At 49.7% G+C, this 20,585-nt stretch overlaps 1 protein-coding gene across 1 annotated transcript; it reads right to left on the reverse strand.

Moving 5' to 3' along the window:
* Window positions 1-10,506: 10,506 nt before the first annotated feature.
* On the reverse strand, window positions 10,507-20,577 carry ANKRD60 (ankyrin repeat domain 60). Its single transcript, XM_023231939.1, has 4 exons — window positions 20,154-20,577; window positions 15,020-15,150; window positions 13,299-13,464; window positions 10,507-10,817 (listed from the first exon to the last, which is right to left on the reverse strand). The coding sequence occupies exons 1-4, from the start codon at window positions 20,575-20,577 to the stop codon at window positions 10,507-10,509; spliced, it is 1,032 nt and encodes a 343-aa protein (XP_023087707.1).
* Window positions 20,578-20,585: the final 8 nt, after the last annotated feature.

Genomic DNA, 20,585 nt, shown 5'->3' on the forward strand with positions numbered 1-20,585 from the left:
CAGGTTCAAGTGATTCGGCCTCCCAAGTAGCTGGGATTATAGGCACATACAACCGTGCCCAGTTGATTTTTTTTTTTTTTTTTTTTTTTTTTGTATTTTTGTATTTTTGGTAGAGACGGGGTTTCACCATATTGGCCAGGCTAGTCTCGAACTACCTCAGGTGATCCACCCGCCTCGGCCTCCCAAAGTGCTGGGATGACAGGCGTGAGCCACCGCACCCAACCATGTGAATGTACTTAATTCCATGGAACTGCACTGTTAAAACAGTTAAAATAGTCAATGTTCTATGTTTACCATCATAGTAAAAAAGGCAGATGAGAAACAGAATATTCACAGGGTGAGAAAGAATCATCCAGAATTACTTGCTACACCCAAAGGAGGGTCTTCCCCATGGAGGGGCAGCTCCTAGAGCCTCAGGCTCGGCAGGCTGGCAGTGGAACCCGTTGTCTGCACCCTGTGGGGAAACCCTGTGGCGTGCCTGTCGTCACCCACAGAGTGGTCTGGTGAAGGATGGCCCACCTGAATCAGATTCCGCCTAGAGATCCCACTTCTAGTTCCCAGGAAATCAGGGGAGAGGGGAACAAGTAAAGGGCACCACGTGAATCAGGTGCACCCAGGACACAGGGTCTGCCACCAGACGCCCGGGCTGGCCTTCTCAACAGGCCATGTCATGAGGCGAATCACTGTTCTGGGTCGAAAGAGGCTCAAGAGCCAAACAACCAAATGCAACAGCTAAATGAGAGGAAGCCAGTTTGAAACAGCTGACTTCACAGGCATTTGAAGAGACCTGGGCAGAGCTGACTCCAGACCAGTGAGCGGATGCTGTGGAAGGCTGAAAATGGCCCCTCAAAAAAGCCTGCCTCCTAACCCCCAGAACCTGCGAACACGCCACCTTGTGCTGCACAGGGGACTTTGCAGGAGTGATGAAGGACCTGGAGCTGGGGAGACGATCCTTGCCCAATCTAATCAAGGGAAATTCGTGGAGGTGGGAAGCGGTGATACCAGAAACAAAGTCAGATTGGTGTGAGGCTGCTGCTTTTGACAGTGGAAGAAAGGGCTGAAATGGAGCCCAGAAACGGGGCTGCTTCCAGACACCGCCAGCAAAGGCCAGGAAATAGCTTCCCCCTAGAGCCTCCCAGGAACCAGCCCTGCAGGGTTTAGCCCAGGGAGATCCATTTCGAGCTTCTGACCCTCAGAACGGTCAGATGACACATTCATGCTGTTTGAAGCCACTAAATCTCTGGTGATTTGGGACAGCAGCCATAAGACACCAATACGGGTGCACTATGGGAGTTCCTATTAACTCAATAGAGTGCATTTAGTGGGAGAAGGCCCTGATCTTGTAAGATGTCTAAGACATCTGCCTGCTGCCAACCACTCCCTTAAAAACATGGAGAAAATCACATTGTCCCCTCCTAAGCCCGCCAGTCACTCTCCACTGCTCCTGGAACAAAATCCAGGTTCGTTTCTAGGGCCTCTGTGGGATTAAGACGTCGGTTCCAATTCTTCACCCTCTCTGCCTCTGCCCCTTTCCATGGCCTCGTCGGAGGGAGGCATCGCTCCCTGCCCCTTGACTTTGATCTTCGTCACTAGCTGTGCTTGGTTTCCCACCAACAGCCAGGAGTGAGGGCATAACAGGTCTGCGCCCGCACCTGAACACGCCTCCCACGTCCCCGCTCCCCACGTCTGCGCCCACACCTCAAGACGCCTTCCTCATCCCCGCTCCCCACGTCCCCACATCTGCGCCCGCACCTGAACACGCCTCCTACGTCCCCGCTTCCCACGTCTGCGCCCGCACCTCAAGACACTTCCCACGTCCCTGCCTGTGGAGCCTGTGCCCCGGCCGACCTGCTGGTGCCAGGACCATGAGGACGCCTGCAGCAGAGCTGCCCAGCTGCACCCAGCCTGGACCCCTCAGGCCTCCGCAGACCTGCTGGCCTGTGAGTGGAAATGCTCAGTTTTGTTTACGCAGCAGGACTGGGGCGCTAGCTGGCCACGCAGCCCCTGAGGCATTTTCTGACTGGCCTCTGCCCACCTTTCTAACCCCGTCTTTTACCCCTGTGACCCTCTTTGGTAACCATCCTCTCATGTCAACAGCTTCTGGAAGGTTCTAAACCTGCCAGATGTTCCCTGTTCCTCAAGTCTCGGTGTCATCTTACCTCCTCTGGGCAGCCACTCCAGCGCTGCACCCACCTAATCCCCCTCAGCCACTTCACTCCGTGGATTCCCCCTGAGCACAGCCCAGCCGCGGTCTCTCCAGCTGTCCTATCACTCCAGCGGCTTTGTGAGGGCAGGAGCCGTCTCTGCAGATGTCAAGCGGAACATCACCTGTTTTCTGGCCTGTCCGCTGAAGCCCACAGCTGAGAACTATCCGTGACTCAATACAGCAGCATGCTGCACAGGTTAAGTAACGTGGCGTAGGAGCAACTGGCTATACCCCATATCCTAGGTGTGTGTAGGCTCTGCCATCTAGTTTGTGTAAGTACTCCCTATGATGTTTGCACAATGGCAGAATTACCCGAGGACACATTTCTCGGAAAGCACCCCTTTTAAGCGACACATGACTGGCATCTTGCTTGGGGAGAATGATATTGAGGATCTTGGGCTTGGAAATACCTAGGTTAGCCTAATTCCTTCTTGCTTTTCTTGTTACAGCCCCTCCTGGGTGAATATTAATTAACATGTTCACTAGGATTGAAAGGAAGGTCCTAGACTTTTCTTCCCTTTAGGAGGACAAGTTTTAGAAAAATGGAATTTATCTGTAAAGCTGGGTAGCTCTTATCCCTGACCCTAAAAAAATAGTTCGTTAGCCCCCCGCCCGCGCCCCCAGCCCTCACCGGGGAAGACTCTTTGGACTGGAGAACGTGTTTCTCTCTAAATTCTTACACTATGAATGGCATGTGAAAATACTATCCACGTAGTTACCTATTTTTCAAAACAGTCTCTACTATCCAAAGATCAACACAGCACAAAAGTACCAAGAGTGGAAAATCTTTGGTGTGTAACAGCCTAACGGGAAAGGAGAAAACTGGGGAATGCAACAGGATCTGCAATTCGGGTGGCGGCTGGTGGGGCGGCTGGGGGCGGACGCACCGCCCGCCTGGATCCGCGCGAGGCTGCGCTCGGGGAGTTGATCAGCGGTCTCGCAGTGACACCTACAGGCCGCCGTGGCCGCGCACCTGCGGCAACCGCTTTCGACAGCGCCACCTGGCGGGAGCCGACCCCGGCCGGCCCGGGGAGGATTTTCTTTGTGTGAATCCAAGACAGAGGGGAGGAAAGTGCTCAGGACCTCTGGGGTGTGTCCTGTGGGCCGCTGGGGCTGGGGCGCAGCCCAGGAGGAAGTGTCCGTGAGGTGTGCATACCTGCCCGTCCATCCTGTCCTCTGCACTGCCTGACCGTGCTCAGCCCAATGTGCCTTTCCCAGCTGGACTCTGGCTGGGCAGGGCCGTCGATGTTTTGAGAATGAATGCTGGCATTTTCTGCCTTTTACAAGTAGGGAAACAGGGGAGTTGGAGGAGTAACCAAGGTCGTAGCCTCCAGGAAGGCCTCCCGGACAAGCTGACTCCAGAACCAAAATACTCCCCCGCCTGCCTCCCAAAGGTGGTGGAATCTTTACCTTTGCCGCTCAGAACAGTCACATTCGGCTTCATCCCGACAGGGACTAGAAACCACGGCAGAGGGGTAGGCATCCTCACTCTGCCACCTAGGTGCTGTGTGTTGCTGGGCAAGTTGCTAACCTTCTCTGAGCCTCCATTTCCTCCGTGACAAATGGGCATGAAAGAGAACGTGCTCAGCGCTGCTCAGCACCACCTTCCCAGGGAGTGCGTCAGAAATGGCAGTCTCAGGCCCTGTCCCAAACACTGAGTCTCGCATCCTTGGGAGGTGGGGCCCAGCAATCTGTGTTTTAACAAAGCCCCCATGCGATTGTGATACTGACTGAGAACGTCCGCCTTCCGGGGTCACTGAAAGGACCAAATGAGATCACGCATGCAGGGTGCCTGGAAAATACTCAACACATGATTGATGATTGTTGTAATTCTCCACTCTAGACAGCCTGGCATGGGAGAGGCAGCGGTTTCTCTTTTCATTCCTTTTTTATATTGGTTATTACTTTTTTAACACAGGATCTCACTCTGTCACCTAGGCTGGAGGGAAGTGCTGTGATCACAGCTCACTACAGCCTTGACCTCCCTGGCTCAAGCCATCCTCTTGCCTCAGCTTCCTGAGTAGTTGGAACTACAGGTGCATGCCACCAGCTAATTTTTTTTTTTTTGTACAGATGGGATCTCACTATATTGCACAGGCCGGTCTTGAACTCCTGAGCTCAAGCACTCTTCCCACTTCAGCTTCCCAAAGTGTTGGGATTATAGGCGTGAGCCTCCACAGCCTGATAGTTTTTAATTACAAAAGTAAGATATGCTGTTAAACACAGAATTACCATGTGACCCAGCAATTCCCCTCCTAATGTGCACCCAAAAGTTGAATGTAGGAACTCAAACAAATCCTTAGACACCAATGCTCACAGCAGAACTATTCACGATAGCCACAAGGTGGAAGCAACTGCAATATCTATCAGCTAATAAATGCATAAACAAAACGTGATACATTCATACAATGGAATGTCATTCAGCCATAAAAAAGAATGAAGTCCTAAGACATACCAAAACATGGGTGAACCTCAAAAATGTTATACTAAAAACCAGGTCCAAAAGGCTACATGTGCCTGGGCACAGTGGCTCACACCTGTAGTCCTAGGACTTTGGAAGGCCGAAGTGGGTGGATCACCTGAGGTCATGAGTTCAAGACCAGCCTAGCCAAGATGATGAAACCTGGTCTCTACTAAAAATACAAAAATTAGCCAGATGCGGTGGCACGTGCCTGTAGTCCCAGCTACTCAGGAGGCTGAGGCTGGAGAATCGCTTGAACTCGGGAGGCAGAGGTTGCAGTGAGCTGAGATCATGCCTCTGTACTCCAGCCTAGATGACAGAGTGAGACTCTGTCTCAAAAAAAAAGGGGGGGGGGGCAGATATTGTATGATCTGATTTATATGAAATATTCAGAATATGCAAATGTATAGACAGAAAGTCGATTGGTGGTCATCTAGGACTGGAGGGAGGTGTCTGGGATGAACGCAAGTGGGTATGGGGTTTCTTTTTGAAATGATGAAAATGTTCTGGAAATAGTGTGATGGTTGCACAACATTGTGAATGTACTAAATGTCACTAAGGATAAATGCTGTGTGTCTTTTGCCACGATAAAAAATAAAAGAAAGGCCAGGCATGATGGCGTATTCCTATAATCCCAGCACTTTGGGAGGCTGAGGCGGACAGATCGCTTGAGCCCAGGAATTTGGCAACATGGTGAAACTCTGTCTCTATTAAAATATATATATACAAAAAATTAGCCAGGCATGGTGGGGCGCTCCTGTAGTCCCAGCTACTCAAGAGGCTGAGATGGGAGGATCACTTGAGCCCAGGAGGTCGAGGCTCCAATGAGCCGTGATTGCACCACTGCACTCCAGCCTAGATGATGGAGTGGGACCCTGTCTCAAAAAAGGAGACTTGCCGGTTGTAACAATTCAGGGCTGTGTAAAACAGTTCTCTTGCCCTGAAGCCAGCAATGCTAACAGTTTGGAGGTATACCTTTGACATCATTATTTGTACTCAAATAAACATATATAGACACTGGATTTGCCTCTTTTTAAAATCGTGCTCATAACATTTCTTGGGCAACTTGCTGTTTTCCACTTAATGACACATCCCAGATATACCTCATGTCTGTCCCCTGGCCTGTACATACAGATCAAGTCATGTTGTCGTAGCTGCAAAATGAGCCACCATCCCTCCCCCTTGTGGGCATGTAGAGTGTTTCCAGGCACCTGCCACCATAAACAGCAGTCACGAACATTTGTGAACCGGTCTCATTTTGTACAGGGGTTTCTGCCACCGTAAACAGCAGTCACGAATATTTGCAAACAGGTCTCATTTTGTACAGGGGTTTCTGCCACCGTAAACAGCAGTCACGAACATTTGTGAACCGGTCTCATTTTGTACAGGGGCTTCCTCTCTGTAGGATGGATTTACAGAAGTGGGGCGCTGTGCTAAGTCATGGGCATTCTGAATATGTATTGTCAGATAGCAATCAATCCTGCAGGAAGATGGGAATCGACAGGCTCCCCTCTGCAGCGCTGACATGTTTCCCAGGTGCACACACGTGCACGCACGCACACACACACACACACACACACACCACAGCCCCAGATGTTATGAGTATTTATCATTTTTCCAATTGTAAATTGGTAATGCAAGCCAACCAAATGGGTAAAGCGTGACATTGTACTATGTCGGTTTCGGTTTGATTACTTTGACAATTGCTATGGTTGAATTCCTTGTTATTTGAGCAGGTTTTGGTACCTTGGGGAAGCGGGTGGTCCACAGATCCTTTCAGGATACAATGAGAGCTATGAAGGTTCTCCCCAGAAAATATATACAGACATGCACATTTTGCAGACAATTCCAGGGGTTTAGGCACAAAAGCCCATATGTGAGGCCCATTTTCAAAGTGGCGCAGACTGCGGCGTTTCTGACATTTCCAATGAACACAAACACGATTGTTTGTCTAAATGTTAATGGGTTTCTGTGCCCTCTGCTGGAAGCATCTGCAATCAGTGCGGCACTGCGGAGGCAGAGCCCAGTGACTGGAATTTTCCTCTTGCCTTAGAGCTGTTTTCCTCTCCTGCAGAACTGGCCCTGGAGTTTCAAGTTCAGAACGCACTTTTTGCAAGTAGCTGAGAAAGCCCTCTACTTCACACCCAAATCAGCAAACTTAAGGGAAATTATTTATCTCCCACTTTGGGGATTATTAGTTCTGGACAGAGACTCTTACTGTATAAGGTTTGCTGAAAATGCATGAGGCTATCTGGAGACAGGGGCTGGTAGGGGGCGGTATATTGATTCCCAGTGAGTAAATATTTTAAACAAATTAAGTGGTTGTAGCAATAATAATAATAATAATAATAATAATAATAATAATAATGGCTACCATTGTTCAAGCATCTGCTCCATGCCAGGCATTTAATCCCTCCAGTGACAGGGGCCAGGTTTTATTACCTGCGTATTACAGAGGAGGAAACTGATGTTCTGAGAGGTGCCATAGCTCGGCCCAATGCCACACAACTTGTGGTGGAGGAAAATTCTAAACCGGATCTGCCAGACTGCAAGCCCAGGCCCTCCCACTGCATCTCTGGGTCTCGCTGACAGGGCTTTGGGTCTTGAGGGCACAATCCACATTGGCAGTCTCCTTTCACCAATGCAAAACCAGGTTGGGATGCTGGTGACGAGGCCCACGTGACGGATAAAGACTCTGAGGCTCTTGGGAGGTGACCATTTGGTCCAAGGTCACACAACTAGTAAGGAGGAGAGAAAGGGATAGAACCCTGGCCTGCAGTGCACTGAAAACAAGACAGTGCCGTTAAATCCCAGCAAAATACTGCTACCTAACAAAACACTGCGCTCTGCTGATGTGTTTTTAAGAGGAAGATTGGTGAGGGTCAGGGTGGTGTCGAAGCCATACCAGCACAAAAAGGAAACTTTCTCCTTGTGGATACGGAAGGGATTGAGAGCAATGTCAAAAGGGATTTCCTTTCCCACCCAGTGTTTCAGTGTCACTTAATATAGTGTCAGGGACCACCTGAAGTCCCCTGAGGCGCCACCAGTGAGATGCCCTCCCTGCTCTCTGGGAACCCCCGGATTAGTGAATACGCTTCAGGCAAGGGAGTGCCCCAGGTCTGAGACTGAGTGAGGAGATGGTGGCGAGAGTCCAGCATGCAGCTGAAGGCCCCACGGAGTCATCTTCGGAGGGAAACCAGTAAGATGCAAGCCGAGATCTGTGCTGACCCCAAAACCTCTATCCCCCCCTCTGCACAGGCAGCTCTTCCCCTCTCGTGACTGCAAGCCCAGCCCTACCTGGGGATGCCAGATGAGGCAAAGGAACTGGATGTCATGGCCTGACAGAGCAGAGATGTGCCTGACCACCATGCCAGACCACCTCCAGGGTCCAACAAAAATGTTTGAGATTGACCCCCTACACACTCAAAAAAAACTTTGTCTCCCAAAATGTGGAAAAAAAAAACCTTCAAAGTAAATGTTTAATGAAATATCTACAAAATGTAACGTCTCACCCAATGGTAACTCAATCCTTCTATGGCTCTGGACACATTTTATTTCATAAGTGATACAGGATGGAGCACTCCCCAGGACCTATGAGTGTTTAGATGACCCTACCACAGACTGAGCAAAATGTCACCACGAAGAGTCTGGGACCTGCCCAATGTCTGGCCAAGTGTTTAATTGAATTGGGGGTAGATGAAGATAGAGTGCTTGCCCCCAGAATTTTACATATAGAAGTCAGGCAGTTGGTTCTCCAAACAATGAAGGCGGCTGGGCAGAGCTCCTGGCAAATGCACGACTCTGAGTAATGCCACTTGTTAAGTTAAAAGAGTGCCCGCATCACCCCCCTAACACCTCATTAGCTAAATGGATTGCCCCATTGGGTTGGGGTTGCTTAATATCTGCCTATTGACTTTGCAGAACGTCTGCCAAGAACAAGATCTCAGTTTTGACATAGCTGATGCTGAGGTATTTTTTTCCTCGGCTGTTATTTGTCAAACAGAGTGCTGAGCTGGGTACAGCCACATACACTGAGTGTAAAACCACATCATTAACACAGATCTTACTTGCTATGACAGCAGGAAGTGCAGCCAGTTAATTTGAAAGCTGACTCCAGTTCTTGGGATGGAAGTGGGAAAGGGGGGCCAGGATACGGCGCACCATTTCCCACTCCCAGGAAAACTGCAATGGTCACAAGACCATTGCCACACATTTTGATTCCAAAAGTTGCTTAGAAGGTAGGGCTTTAGAAAAACATGAATGGTCTGTGGGAGGTGGGAGAGTGGACCCCATACGCCACCCAGCAAGACCCGTGGCTACTCCTTCACTGTGGCGTCAGAGTTTTGGATTGTTCCAGAGAGACTTGGATCGATTCTACCACGTTTCTCCATGAAATGGAGTTTGACAATGAGAGGCAGTCACATGGGTGTGCCCCGCATCTTCTCACTCTTTTTGTAGCAGACCACGTTCTTCAAAAATTCAAGCCAAATTTTAAAAATCAAGAGAGATCTGGCCAGGTGCGGTGGCTCACGCCTGTAAATCCAGCACTTTGGGAGGCTGAGGTGGGCAGATCATGAGGTCAGGAGTTCGAGACCAACCTGGCCAACATGGTGAAACCCCATCTCTACTAAAAATACAAAAATTAGCCAGGCATGGTGGCGGGTGCCTGCAATCTCAGCTACTCAGGAGGCTGAGGCAGGAGAATCACTTGAACCTGGGAGGCAGAGGTTGCAGTGAGCCGCAATGGCACCACTGCACTCCAGCCTGGGCAATAGAGCAAGACTCCGTCTCAAAAAAAAAAAGTCAAGAGAGATCCTTTCAAAAAGCCAGATTTCCAGGTCTGGAAAGCTCTAAAGGATCTAGCAGCCTCTGCCTTTCATTTCTGCAGGAATCGAGTCTCAGCACCCTCTTCAGACAGCTGGCCCCATCCTTATCTTTCCTTCTTGTTTCCCACGCCCAGCTCACTCGTGCACTTGGCAGGCTGGGATCTTAAGGGAACACCAAGCACATCCTGCAGCGTGGTATAAGGTTTTGCAATGCAGAGACCTGAGAGTTGAGATAGACACTCCAAGGTGGTTTGCTCAAAGAAAAGAAGGAAGGGCTATCCCAGTGCTGGCAGGAAAAGGAGAACACTAGCAAGAGGAGACTGCATGGACCCCTGGGGATGAGACAAAAGAGAAGATGTGGCCAGCCTGACTCTCATCTTCTTTTACACTGTTTCCTCCCCATCTAGTGTTACCTTTCAACAAGAGTAATAAGGCATCCCTTCTGGAGAATGCGTTTGGAGAGCCAAGCTCACCCAGCTTCCCTTCTGCCCCTGACTCAAGAAGCAGACCCCTCAAAGATGGTTCAGGAAACCTGGAACATTAACTGTGGGAGCATTTAGTTCCACAGCTTTACAGACTGAAATTCACAGCCCACACCACACACGACCTCCTGACATTCGCTGGCACTTGTTTTGTACAATAACAATAGGGTTATTATCATTATTGTTATTACTCCTATTATGCCAGTGCATTAGACAGTCCCCAGAAGGGAGAGAAGGTAATTGGCTCCCATCACCCTAAGCAGCGCTATTGGGTACAATGTACAAATAGCTTAAAATTAAAGGCTGGCATCAGAGCCTGTTCAGTCTGGAATGGATTATCAAATGAGCGCAGACTTACCTCCTGCCATCAACACCCTCCCGAAATCATTTGCAAAGAGGACAGATAATTTCATATCTGATTCAGGTTAATTGCCCTGTTTTCCTGCCTCCCTGCTCACCAAGGACCCCATGGGATTGAACTCTGCAAAGTTGCCCAAACCAGCTTCAACAGGCAAGTGTTCCCACTGGGAGCTAATGAGGGGTCATCATCATTATCTTAGTCCTAAACCCAGACTTGATCCTCTGCAAAGCATTCTTCATGACCAAGTCATTAAGATCCCTTATCCCTGACTTTGCTATCTGGTGGAGAAGGAACATCTGCCGCTCACTCTGTGTGTGGTTCAGGCGGTGTGCAATGGAGATGGGGGTCTCCCCCTTGGCGTCTCTGTCGTGGATGGAGGCCCCGTGCTGGAGCAGAAGACTTATACAGTCTGACCGACCCATCGCTGCAGCCACATGCAGGGGTGCCCTGCCCAGGGGGGATCTGCTGAGGCAGCTGGCTCCTGTAAAATAAGAACATTGGCCAGAAGGAAGATATGCGGAGGGGGAACACAGGAGGGGTCCAGGGCTGTGAAGGGAGTGCTCCCCAGGGAGGTCCTGCTGCCTGGCCCAGCTCCAGCACTGCCCTGCCTCCAGTCTGTTCCCCTGGCAGTAACCAGTGATTTTTCCAGAATGCCCATATCAAACTCCTGCTCAGATCCATCACTGCCATCCCGCCACCTGTGGGTTGATGTTCTAGGTCTTTCCCGCTCACTCTCACCATACCTTCCCATTACTGTTCCAGCATTCCCTCCTACCATCCTCTCCTCCCCAACCCCACCACCAAGGCACCAATTATACCTACCTTCCACCTTCATCCCTAAACTACACCCTGCTCTGCCTCCTGCCCCAGGCCCGTTCACAACAGTCTCATTTTATTCTGGGCTAACTCTGACCTTCCTTTAGGTTTCATTTCTTTCCTTGGGAAAATCTTCCTTAGTTCTCCCACCCCGTGAAATCTCCTGTATAAGCTCAATAGACACTCTACATCTTCACAACACTGTGTATGCCATTGACTACGGAATTATTTGTAATAATCTACTGACTTCCCCTCATAAACTCCAGGAGGGCAGAAAACACACACATCTGGCTCATTGCTGTTCTCATCCCGAGCACGTAGCTCAGTGCCTGCAGAAGACAGGCACTCGGGAAATGACGCAATGGGCAGCCTGACTCATGGACAGATTTCACTTCGATTAAATTCCTCACCGCCTCCTGCAGATGGATGGGCTAATGACAGGTGTCCAATATGGAATTGTTGAATTGAATCAAATTCTGGATAACAAATATCATGACACAGAAAACAAGGCAATTCAATTAAATTCAGCTGACATTTCGGTAGCCAGTTTTTATGAGCTCTGGCTGGTTGGTGAGGTAAAGTTTTAAATAGGCTCTTAGAACACCAGTGTCGACCATGACACCTCCCCCCAGCAGCTGTCTGCAGAGGACAGAAAACTTTGCAAAGCTGGCTGTAATTTTTTAACTGGTGCCTTCAAATACATCACAGTTCCATCAGAGTGAAAATGACTTTTTATGAGCTTAAGGGACTGCTGGGCTGTGCAAAGCCCATATTTCATTTTACAACAAGCAAAGAGCAGACAGGCAGTGAAGGAAGGAAGGAGAATATTGTTGAGGTAACCTTTACCCATCACAGAGGTTTATACACCCGATGCACGGCCCAATCATCTGGCCCAGGAAAACCAAGATGTTTTCCACCTCGCTCGGTGTAAGTGGGAAAAATAGCAATGACTGAGCTAAGAGGCTGGAGCCAAGGCTGTGGGTAGGAAAGAAGGTGTTGTCTAATTTGGAGGCAAGCTGATACGGGAGACCCTTGGGAAAGGCCCCTCCTGAGCCCAAACCATTGGCCAAACACCACATAACATGTTCTCCCTTTTTCCAACGAAGCTGGTGGTCTGGGCTGTTACAGCTGTTCTCCATTGTTCTTGAGTGGTCTGCATCTCCATCAGTGGGCATCTTTTCCCAAAAATATCCCACATCCAGGGAGGATAGAGTGTACACCTATGGAATGTTGTGTAAAGCTCTTTAATTTGAAGACAATGTTGTCTTAGGCTTCTGTTTCTATCTATCAAGAGAGCCAGAGAGACAGAGAGGGAGAGAGAGAGAGGAAGGAGGCCCTTAAGTGGAGGTGGGGTGAAAAGAGAGTTCAGCATGAATGTCTTGAGAGAAAATAATAACGAGGCTTGGAGAAGGAAGAATGGTGAGCCTGCCATCCACCACAGAGCTGTGGTGGCTGGAGGGTGAACTATTTTGGGGTTTTTTTCTAGTTGTTTTTTTGTTTTGTTTTGTTTTTGTTTTTTATTTTCTGGTGTGTGTGTTTTTGTTGTATTCTCCTGTCTCAGCTTCCCCAGTAGCTGGGACCACAGGTACATGCCACCACACCCACGTAATTTTTGTATTTTTAGCAGAGATGGGTTTCGCCATGTTGGCCAGGCTGGTTGTGAACTCCTGACCTCATGTGATCTGCCCACCTCGGCCTTCCAAAGTGCTGAGATTACAGGTGTGAGCCACCGTGCCTGGCCAGAGGCTAGACCATTTTGGACCGTTGCAGCATCCTAATTTCATGTGAGGCTGGAAATCACGCAGACAGCATGGGAATATTCCCAGCAATATGTCTGGTTGGAAATGAACCAGGAATCCTTTGTAGCTGCCCCCGGTGTCTTGGGTCCTGAAATTTCTGCCTCACTGAACCAGAAAGAATCTTTTTGAGACCTGGTAAAGAGAAGGAGGGCAGCCTCTGACTGGCATACCCTAAGACACTTGCCTAGACAGGGAGCGAGTGGTCCCATGGGGACCCTGATTGGTGGCTGACAAGACACAGGTCCGGGAAACTACTGCTGGAAGGACTTGGAACACAAGATACTCTGTCCTTTCTACCTGCAAAAAATCCTAACTCATGAATATAGCAAGCTTTCTACCAGAATTACCATTTTCTAGAAGGTACTGCACAGCAACAGAGTGACCTCTGTGTGAGGCCACATACAGCGCCACAAACGCCCTCTGAGACGTCCACTGCTTCCACTTCTCACCCTCAAAATGTTCTGAATTGGCAGTTCGGTAGAAGGAATCTTCAGTAAGCCCGAGACAAGATAGCTGTGCAAGATAAGAGGAGTTTGAGTTATTCTCAAAAGCGTGGCTACATTCTGCTGGATGGCTGATGGGGCATGCTCAGGGGAAGGCCTGCTTGAATGTCAAACTCAGGCTCATAATGGGAAAAGAGAGGTACAAAACCTCCACGAAAAGCTGAGAAACACCCAGGATAGGATGGGGAGGCCATAATTTAATGCCTTATAGATGTTCAGGAAATACGAATTCGCCATCAGTCAGCCTCGGAACACAGGAAGGTCTTCCTGTCGATGTTTTGAAGAGAGAAAATAGCTTTGCCGGGTGTCCACAGGAAGGTGGTTGAAGCCACTAAGAAAGAAAACAGCCAATACAAATGGCCTCCCAGAGGGTGACAGGCATCTCTTGGAGACCAGCTCTGGCCTTCCCATCTATTTGTGTGCCCATTGTCTCCGTTAGGTTTCAGAGCAAGCTGAACACGCATAGGTGAACAGCCCAGTCATGTAACCGGCTCGTGGTGAGTTAAGTCTTTGAGCCTGGGAGGAAGGCTATGGGTTCCCCCAGGGAGGATACTCTGCCCTGATGTGGGAGTCAGGACTGGGGCGGTGGGAGAAGCAGAATCGAGATGAGGATGATGGCAATTCTGATAACTTCAGACAACAGGGAGGGGACCCCTGCAGCCAGAGCAAGAGTCAGAAAACCAAGCCTGGACCACACTGCTGGTGACAAAGGGGAGGGAGACAGAAGGGGCAGAGGAACGTGCAGAGGAGGAGAAGCGGGAGGGATTGGGAGGAGGTGTGTCAGGCCTGGGTGCCCCATCCTGCCCACCCTCCCTGCCAAGGCTGCCTCCTGCCGCACCTGCCCCGAGCCCACCCACTCTTCCGAGAATGCCAGTCCCAGCCCCTGCTACACCCAGCCTTCCCTGACCCCTTTCTCAGCAAAGAAACTCTGTCTCCTCTTCTCCAGGAGCATATAGCTTTCCATCCGATTTTCTTTTCTAGAAAGAATATAGCATTGCCCCTCGTGTCGCAGTGATTCATCTTCCCTGCTGGGTATACATCTGGTTTCTGTCCTCCTGCCCCCACTGCCCACCCCTAGAGCCCAGCTGAGAGGCCAGCAGGAGCCCTGGAGGACAGAGCGCCCACCGCTCGCCCTGGGAACAGGGGACTTCCCACCACCCCGGAAACAGGCAGCACCTGGCAGAGGCCTGTACCACAGCCCCAAGCTCTGAGCTGTGCATTTCCCAGTTATCTGGAGTTCTCCTCTCAGTGTTAAATTAGATTTCCAACCTTATCACTCATACACATGAATAGAAACGTGCTGCCTTGACTCCTTTGCGGGGCGGGGCGGGGCAGGGCGGTAAGTGGGTTATAAATCACAAATTGATAAACCCAGCAAAATGGTAAACCCAAGGAGTGAAGGCAAACCCTCGGTGCAGTATTTCGTAATTATGACACAGCTCATCGTTCTCTCTTCCCTGCTCTGAAACTGTTACTCAGATATCCATATTAAAGACTAATTTTTCCCCCACAATTTACGGTTGCTTCGTAATGTATAATATCCATTTAAAGAAGCACGAAAACACCTTGCTGGGATCCCCTTCCGCAGCCGCCAAAACAAGTTCTGTCCATCCGTCATGACGCCAGATACATAATGAAATAATCCCTCCAGGAACAACATCGTGGAACTTCAGGGTAGTGTCATCCATCAAAACTCCTGCAGGGAATCATGTTTTTCTTTTAAAAAATTGTGTATTAAAGATAAACTACTACATTGGCTAAGTTAAGAGATTATCTGACCTTGAGTGCCACAAAGATAATTTTAGAAATATCGAATACGAATCTCATTTGATGGTGCCGCGTGGGTCTGTCTGTTGTTGGTAATGCTTTTTAGAAAATTAATTTGGTTCAGCTCAGATGGAAGCCGAACAAAATCACAATGCCAGCGATTTATAAAATTCTGTAATTATAACTTGTCCTATTGTGAAAAGGCACATGAGTCAGTAAAGTCATTTTATGAGGCAAACTCTACAAATAGAATGACTTAAACTTGAAGTAACCAGTCATTAGACACACAGCACAATGTGGTTATACAAGTCATATAAGGTAAACCAAAATACTCTTGGATAACGTCATTACTTGGCTAAAGAGGTGACAATGACAAAAAATTGTTGGATCTTTCAAATTGAAGCCTGGGAGGGATTTTTCCACCTTGGCACTGCTGACAGTTTAGACTGGGTAACTCCTTATGGCAGGGGCCCCTCCTCATTGTCAGGTGTTCACAGCTTCCCGGCCTCTACTCACTAGATGCTAGCAGCACGTTCACCAAATCAAGGCAATCAAAAATGTCTCCAGGCCCAGCACAGTGGCTCGCACCTGTCATCTCAGTACTTTGGGAGGCTGAGGTGGGCAGATTGCCTGAGCCCAGGAGTTCGAGACCAGCCTGGGCAACATGGCAAAAACCCGTCTCTACAAAACATACAAAAATTTTCTGGGCCTGATGGCTTGCACCTGTGGTCTCAGCTACTCAGGAGGCTGAGGTGGGAGGATCACCTGAGCAGAGCTGCAGTGAGCCAAGATTGCACCACTGCATTCCAGCCTAGGCAATAGAATGAAATCCTGTCTCAAAAAAAAAAAAAAAAGAAGTCTCCAGACATTGCCAAATGGGCTCTGGGGGACACAATCTCCCTAGCTGAGAGCTGATGTGATGTAAGGAGCTAATGCTGACATCCACCCCAATCTGGACTTGGAGTACCAGAGCTCCTTTGGCGTCATGCTTTCTTTATAAGCAATGCCACCAACATGGAGTCCCAGCTCTGCCCAGGTGAGACGGTCTACATTCCAAGTCAGTGGGATTCATGAGTTTTCTGGTTTCATGATTGACTGCCTTGTGCTTGTGTACTAGGTACTTAGTGATTACTTGGTGCCCAGACTGAGTACCTATATTCTTTCATCCTTAGGACAGCTCTCCAAGGTAGGTTTGTTATGTCCATCTGCTGATGAGCAAACGGAGGCTCACACAGCCTGTAAACAGCCACGCCAGTGCTGGCATCAGACCTGCCTCCCTCCAGGGCCACTGGCTTCCCACTTTTGGCTCTATGAGCACTAATTTGCTACCAGAAACTCAGGATGGTAGATGTCAACAGGCAATAGTGATCGGCAAATCTGTTCATTAGTGTCCTATTTGTGGTTCAGACACAGGCGATAACCGGTGATTAGTCTAAGTAAGACAACTCGACTCCCTACAACTTTGAAAATATTGAGTAAAGCTGTGTTTTGCTGAGACGTGCAAGAGTACAACTCCCACATGCTGAACAACCCCTGTAGAAATCGGAGTACATCCTCTTTTTATAAACAGGCAGCCACTGCCTTGGACTTAGACAAATACTAATTATCACCAGCTAAATAAATTATCAAAGCTGATGACAGACGTGTAAGGGCAACCCTGGCCCACGGATGTGCTCACCCCTTTTAGATTTGTGTATCTCAAGGTTTTCACACATGATCTCATTTGATCTCCCCCTGCCCCAAATTTTGAGGTGGGTAGGAGAGGCCTCAGAGGATTATTTATAGGCAGTAGCCCAAATTTCTTCTAATAATGAGTAGCACCTTCTGTCTTTCTTGTTTACCACCCACGGCAAGGACTGCAACAGCAGAGAGAGGTCGAGCTTCTAACAGTTGCTAAGTGCCTGTTGAGTGATAGCACTGTGACATCAGTGTTAAGTCACCCCCTCTTTCTCGCTCCCTCTTAGCTTTCTTGAATTAATAGCTCAGCACAGCTCATCAGCGAAAATAAATGAACAGAAGGGGTGCCAGGCATTTGTAGTTGATGATACATAATTTTCAAATTACTTGTTTGGGAACTCTTACTAAGTCCTTCAACAACTCTCCTCACTTTTAATATGTTAAATACAGACCAGGCTGGAAACACATTTCTTTCCAAATAAAACCTCAGAAATGCCCAAGAGCATCTTCCAAATACTCCTATAGGAAAATAAATATGTCATGAACAATGCTTAACCTATTTTAAAGAGAGCAAAGGAAGGTATTTTGGCCTTCACTGTGCATTTTGAGTTTCCTGAGTCATTTCTGTCCATAGAGGGAAACGGCTCCTGAGAATTCTAGAGCTGGTGGCTCTGTGTTATGGATTAGGAAGCTGAGCCCTGAAGGGCAGTGTCTGGCAGCACCAAGCCCGTGGAGGCAGGCTGCTTTCAGATCTGTCTGTCTCCATCGCTCCCCAGCCCCTGCAGTACAGCTGCAGTCTCTCTGCAATATCAGCTGTTCACATTCTCTGTGCAGCAGCTCAGAGATTTTTTCTGTATCTTCATTTTCTTGAAGTGTGTTGTGTTGATTTCAACCAGGTGGGGAGATGATGGAGCCAGGGACTTTGATCCTGTTCTCATATCCTAAATATTGTAGGGAATCGGGATAGGGAAAGCCACGCCTTCAGGTCAGGGAAGGAGACTGATGGAAAGAGAGACGGGCTCTAGGGTGCCTGGCCTCCGCTGGGCATCTACCACATGAAACTTGTCTGGAGCGGGGCCCTTGGGGTCCTAATTCAGTCACAGGGAACTTTGGGTTCTGGGTTCTGATTCCGGCTGGGCTAGCTTTGAGCTCCTGATGTGAACAAGGACATGGCTTGGAATTTGGGGTTCTGATATGTACTAGGTTAGCTCCAGTATTCAGGGTTCAACCGTGGATAGCAGCATTTGCTTTGAGAGTCACGTTCCTGTGAGGGCAGTTGACTCTGGATTTGGGTTCTGATTAAAGTAAGGTTTGCTGTCTGTTTTGGGGTCCTGATGTGAAAAGGTCTGTTCTGGGATTTGGAGTCCTCACATGGGCGGGACTTGTTTTGGGATGTGGGGATCTGATGTAGCCCCGAGTAGTGTGGCGTTTGGAGGGTAGGAATAGAGCACATCTGCCCTGAGATTTGGGGGTCTTCACGGTGATAAAATCTGCTCCAAAATTTGGGCTCCTGCTATATGAAGGGTTTAGTCTGGAATTTGGGGTTCTGGTATAAATAAGGTTGGCTGAAGGATTTGGGTTACATATACAAGAAAAGTTTGCTTTGAGTTTTGGGGTACTCGTGGAGGCAAGGTTTGGTTTGAACCTTGACTTCCTGATATGGACATGGCTGGCTTCAACCTTGGAGTGCTGATGTAGACGTGGTTTCATGTCTGGGGGTGAATTCAGATGCGGGTGGGTTTGACTCGAGCTTTGGGATCCTGTTGTGGACAGAGTTTGTTTTATTCTTTGGAGCCCTTCTGAAGACACTGTGAGGGGATTTGGGTTCTGGTATGGTCATGGTGAGCTCGGTGACTGCCTTTCAGATGTGAGCAGAGTTGGCTTTGAATTTCGGGGTCCATATGTGGGCAGGGTTCATTTTGGACTGTCATCCTTATGTAGGCAGAAGTGGCTAATGGATTGGGGTTCAGATGCACAAATGGTTAGTTGGAGACGGGGGGTCCAGAATTGGGCAACTGAGGGTCACGATGTGGGTAGAGTCTGCTCTGGGATTCAGGGTTCTTCAGGATTTGAGGCTCAAACTTGGGCAGAATTTGCGTCTAGCTATATGGGGTCTTGAGGAGGGCAGCGTTTGTTTCAGATGTTGGCAACCTTGTGTGGACATGGTTGTGGAGGATTCGGGGTTCTAACAGTCACATGATTAGTCTGGGAATTTGGGATTTCAGATTTAGCCAGGTTTGTTCTTGGTTGCGGGGTCCTAAAGTGGACAGAGTTTGTTTCAGCTTTGACCTCTTTGCCTGGACACGGTGGTTGGAGGATCCGGAGTTCTGAGTCATGGTTAGCCTGGAGATTAGGGGTTCAGTCTTGGGCTGGTTTGTTGATTTTGGGGTCCTGAGATGGACAGGGTTTGTTTTGATTTGGCGTCCTTGCAAGACAAAAGTGGCTGGAAAATCTGGGGTTCTGAGGTAGTCATGGGTAGCCTGGAGATTTGGGGTTCAGTTGGGCATGGTTGCTCTGGATTTGGGGGTCCTGAAGTGCTTAAAGTTTGTTCAAGCCCTGGCATCCTGGGGTGGATGTGGTAGCTGGAGGATCTGGGGTTCTGAGGTAGCCATAGTTAGCCTGGAGATTCGGGGTTCGGTGTCAGGCAATTTTGTTCTGGGTTGGTGGGTCCTGAGGTCAGCAGGGTTTGTTTCAGGTTTGGCATGCTTGCGTGGACATGGTTGGCTAGAGGATTTGGGGTTCTGATGTTCTCAAGACCAGCATGGAGGAGAATTGGGGTTTGCTCTGAGTGTGAGGAACTGACATGGGCAGGCTTGCCCTGGGTTTGGGGGTCCTGCTGAGGACAGGCTTTGTTTCAGACAAGTCTTATGGGCTTTGGGACCTGTGCTCCTTATGAAGACATAGGGAGCCTGAGGGTCTGGCTTCTGGGGGGTCCTGGCTTGGACACGATTTGCTCAGGGTTGGCAGATGCAGCCCAATCCAGGCAGGACCTGCTTGTGGGTTCGGGTCATGTGGACAAGGTTTGCCTTGATTGGGAGTCCAATTTGAATCCCGTGTGTTTGAGACTGGGAAGTCCCTCTGTGGCCAGGACCCCAAATGGCCCTTCCATCTGGGTTTCAGGGTGGCTGGGTTTCAGGGCTTTCCTTTGCCATCTGGGGTTTCTCACGTAAGCAAGCTTCCCTTCGGGAATCCAGCTTCAGAAGTGGACAGGATGCCCTTGCATGTGGCCAGGGAAGGGGTCAGGGCAGAAGCCACCTTCGTCGAGGTATTGGAGCCGCTGGAGGTTGAAGGGAATGCCGACCATCAGGTCCAGTTCCTCTTTCAGCTCCCGCACGGTCATGTCGCCGCGGCAATTTGCCACGCGGAATATCTCCCCCGTCTCCTCCAGCCGCACCCGCAGGACGAAGACGTCAGGGGCCAAGTCGGGCGACGCGCTCGTGGCCTTCGGGTCACCGACGAGCCGCTGGCTCCGGCCGCGGGCACAGGCCAGGGACTGCGCTGGGAGGGGCCGCGAGCCCGCCGAGCCTGCCCTGGGCCCGCCGCGCCCCTGCGCTCCGGCCCGCATACGGCCCCTGCGTCCCGCATTAGGGTCCAGGCGAGGGGCGGCCCCCAGCGGCCCCGCCGCCCGCGCTCCGCCCGCCCCCGCCCGCCGCATGGTCCAGTCGCGGCCGCGCGTCATCCGCGGCT

The sequence above is a fragment of the Piliocolobus tephrosceles genome, chromosome 20 (genome assembly GCF_002776525.5).
Source record: "Piliocolobus tephrosceles isolate RC106 chromosome 20, ASM277652v3, whole genome shotgun sequence".
Taxonomy (NCBI): Eukaryota; Metazoa; Chordata; class Mammalia; order Primates; family Cercopithecidae; genus Piliocolobus; species Piliocolobus tephrosceles.

Coding starts and splice junctions, on each gene's coding strand:
- ANKRD60 (XM_023231939.1), bottom strand. CDS start 20,577: ATGACGCGCGGCCGCGACTGGACCATGCGGCGGGCGGGGGCGGGCGGA. Junction 13,465..15,019: donor CGGAAGGGGATCCCAGCAAG/GTGTTTTCGTGC, acceptor TATCTTGCACAG/CTATCTTGTCTCGGGCTTAC. Junction 10,818..13,298: donor GCAGTACCTTCTAGAAAATG/GTAATTCTGGTA, acceptor CTTATTTTACAG/GAGCCAGCTGCCTCAGCAGA.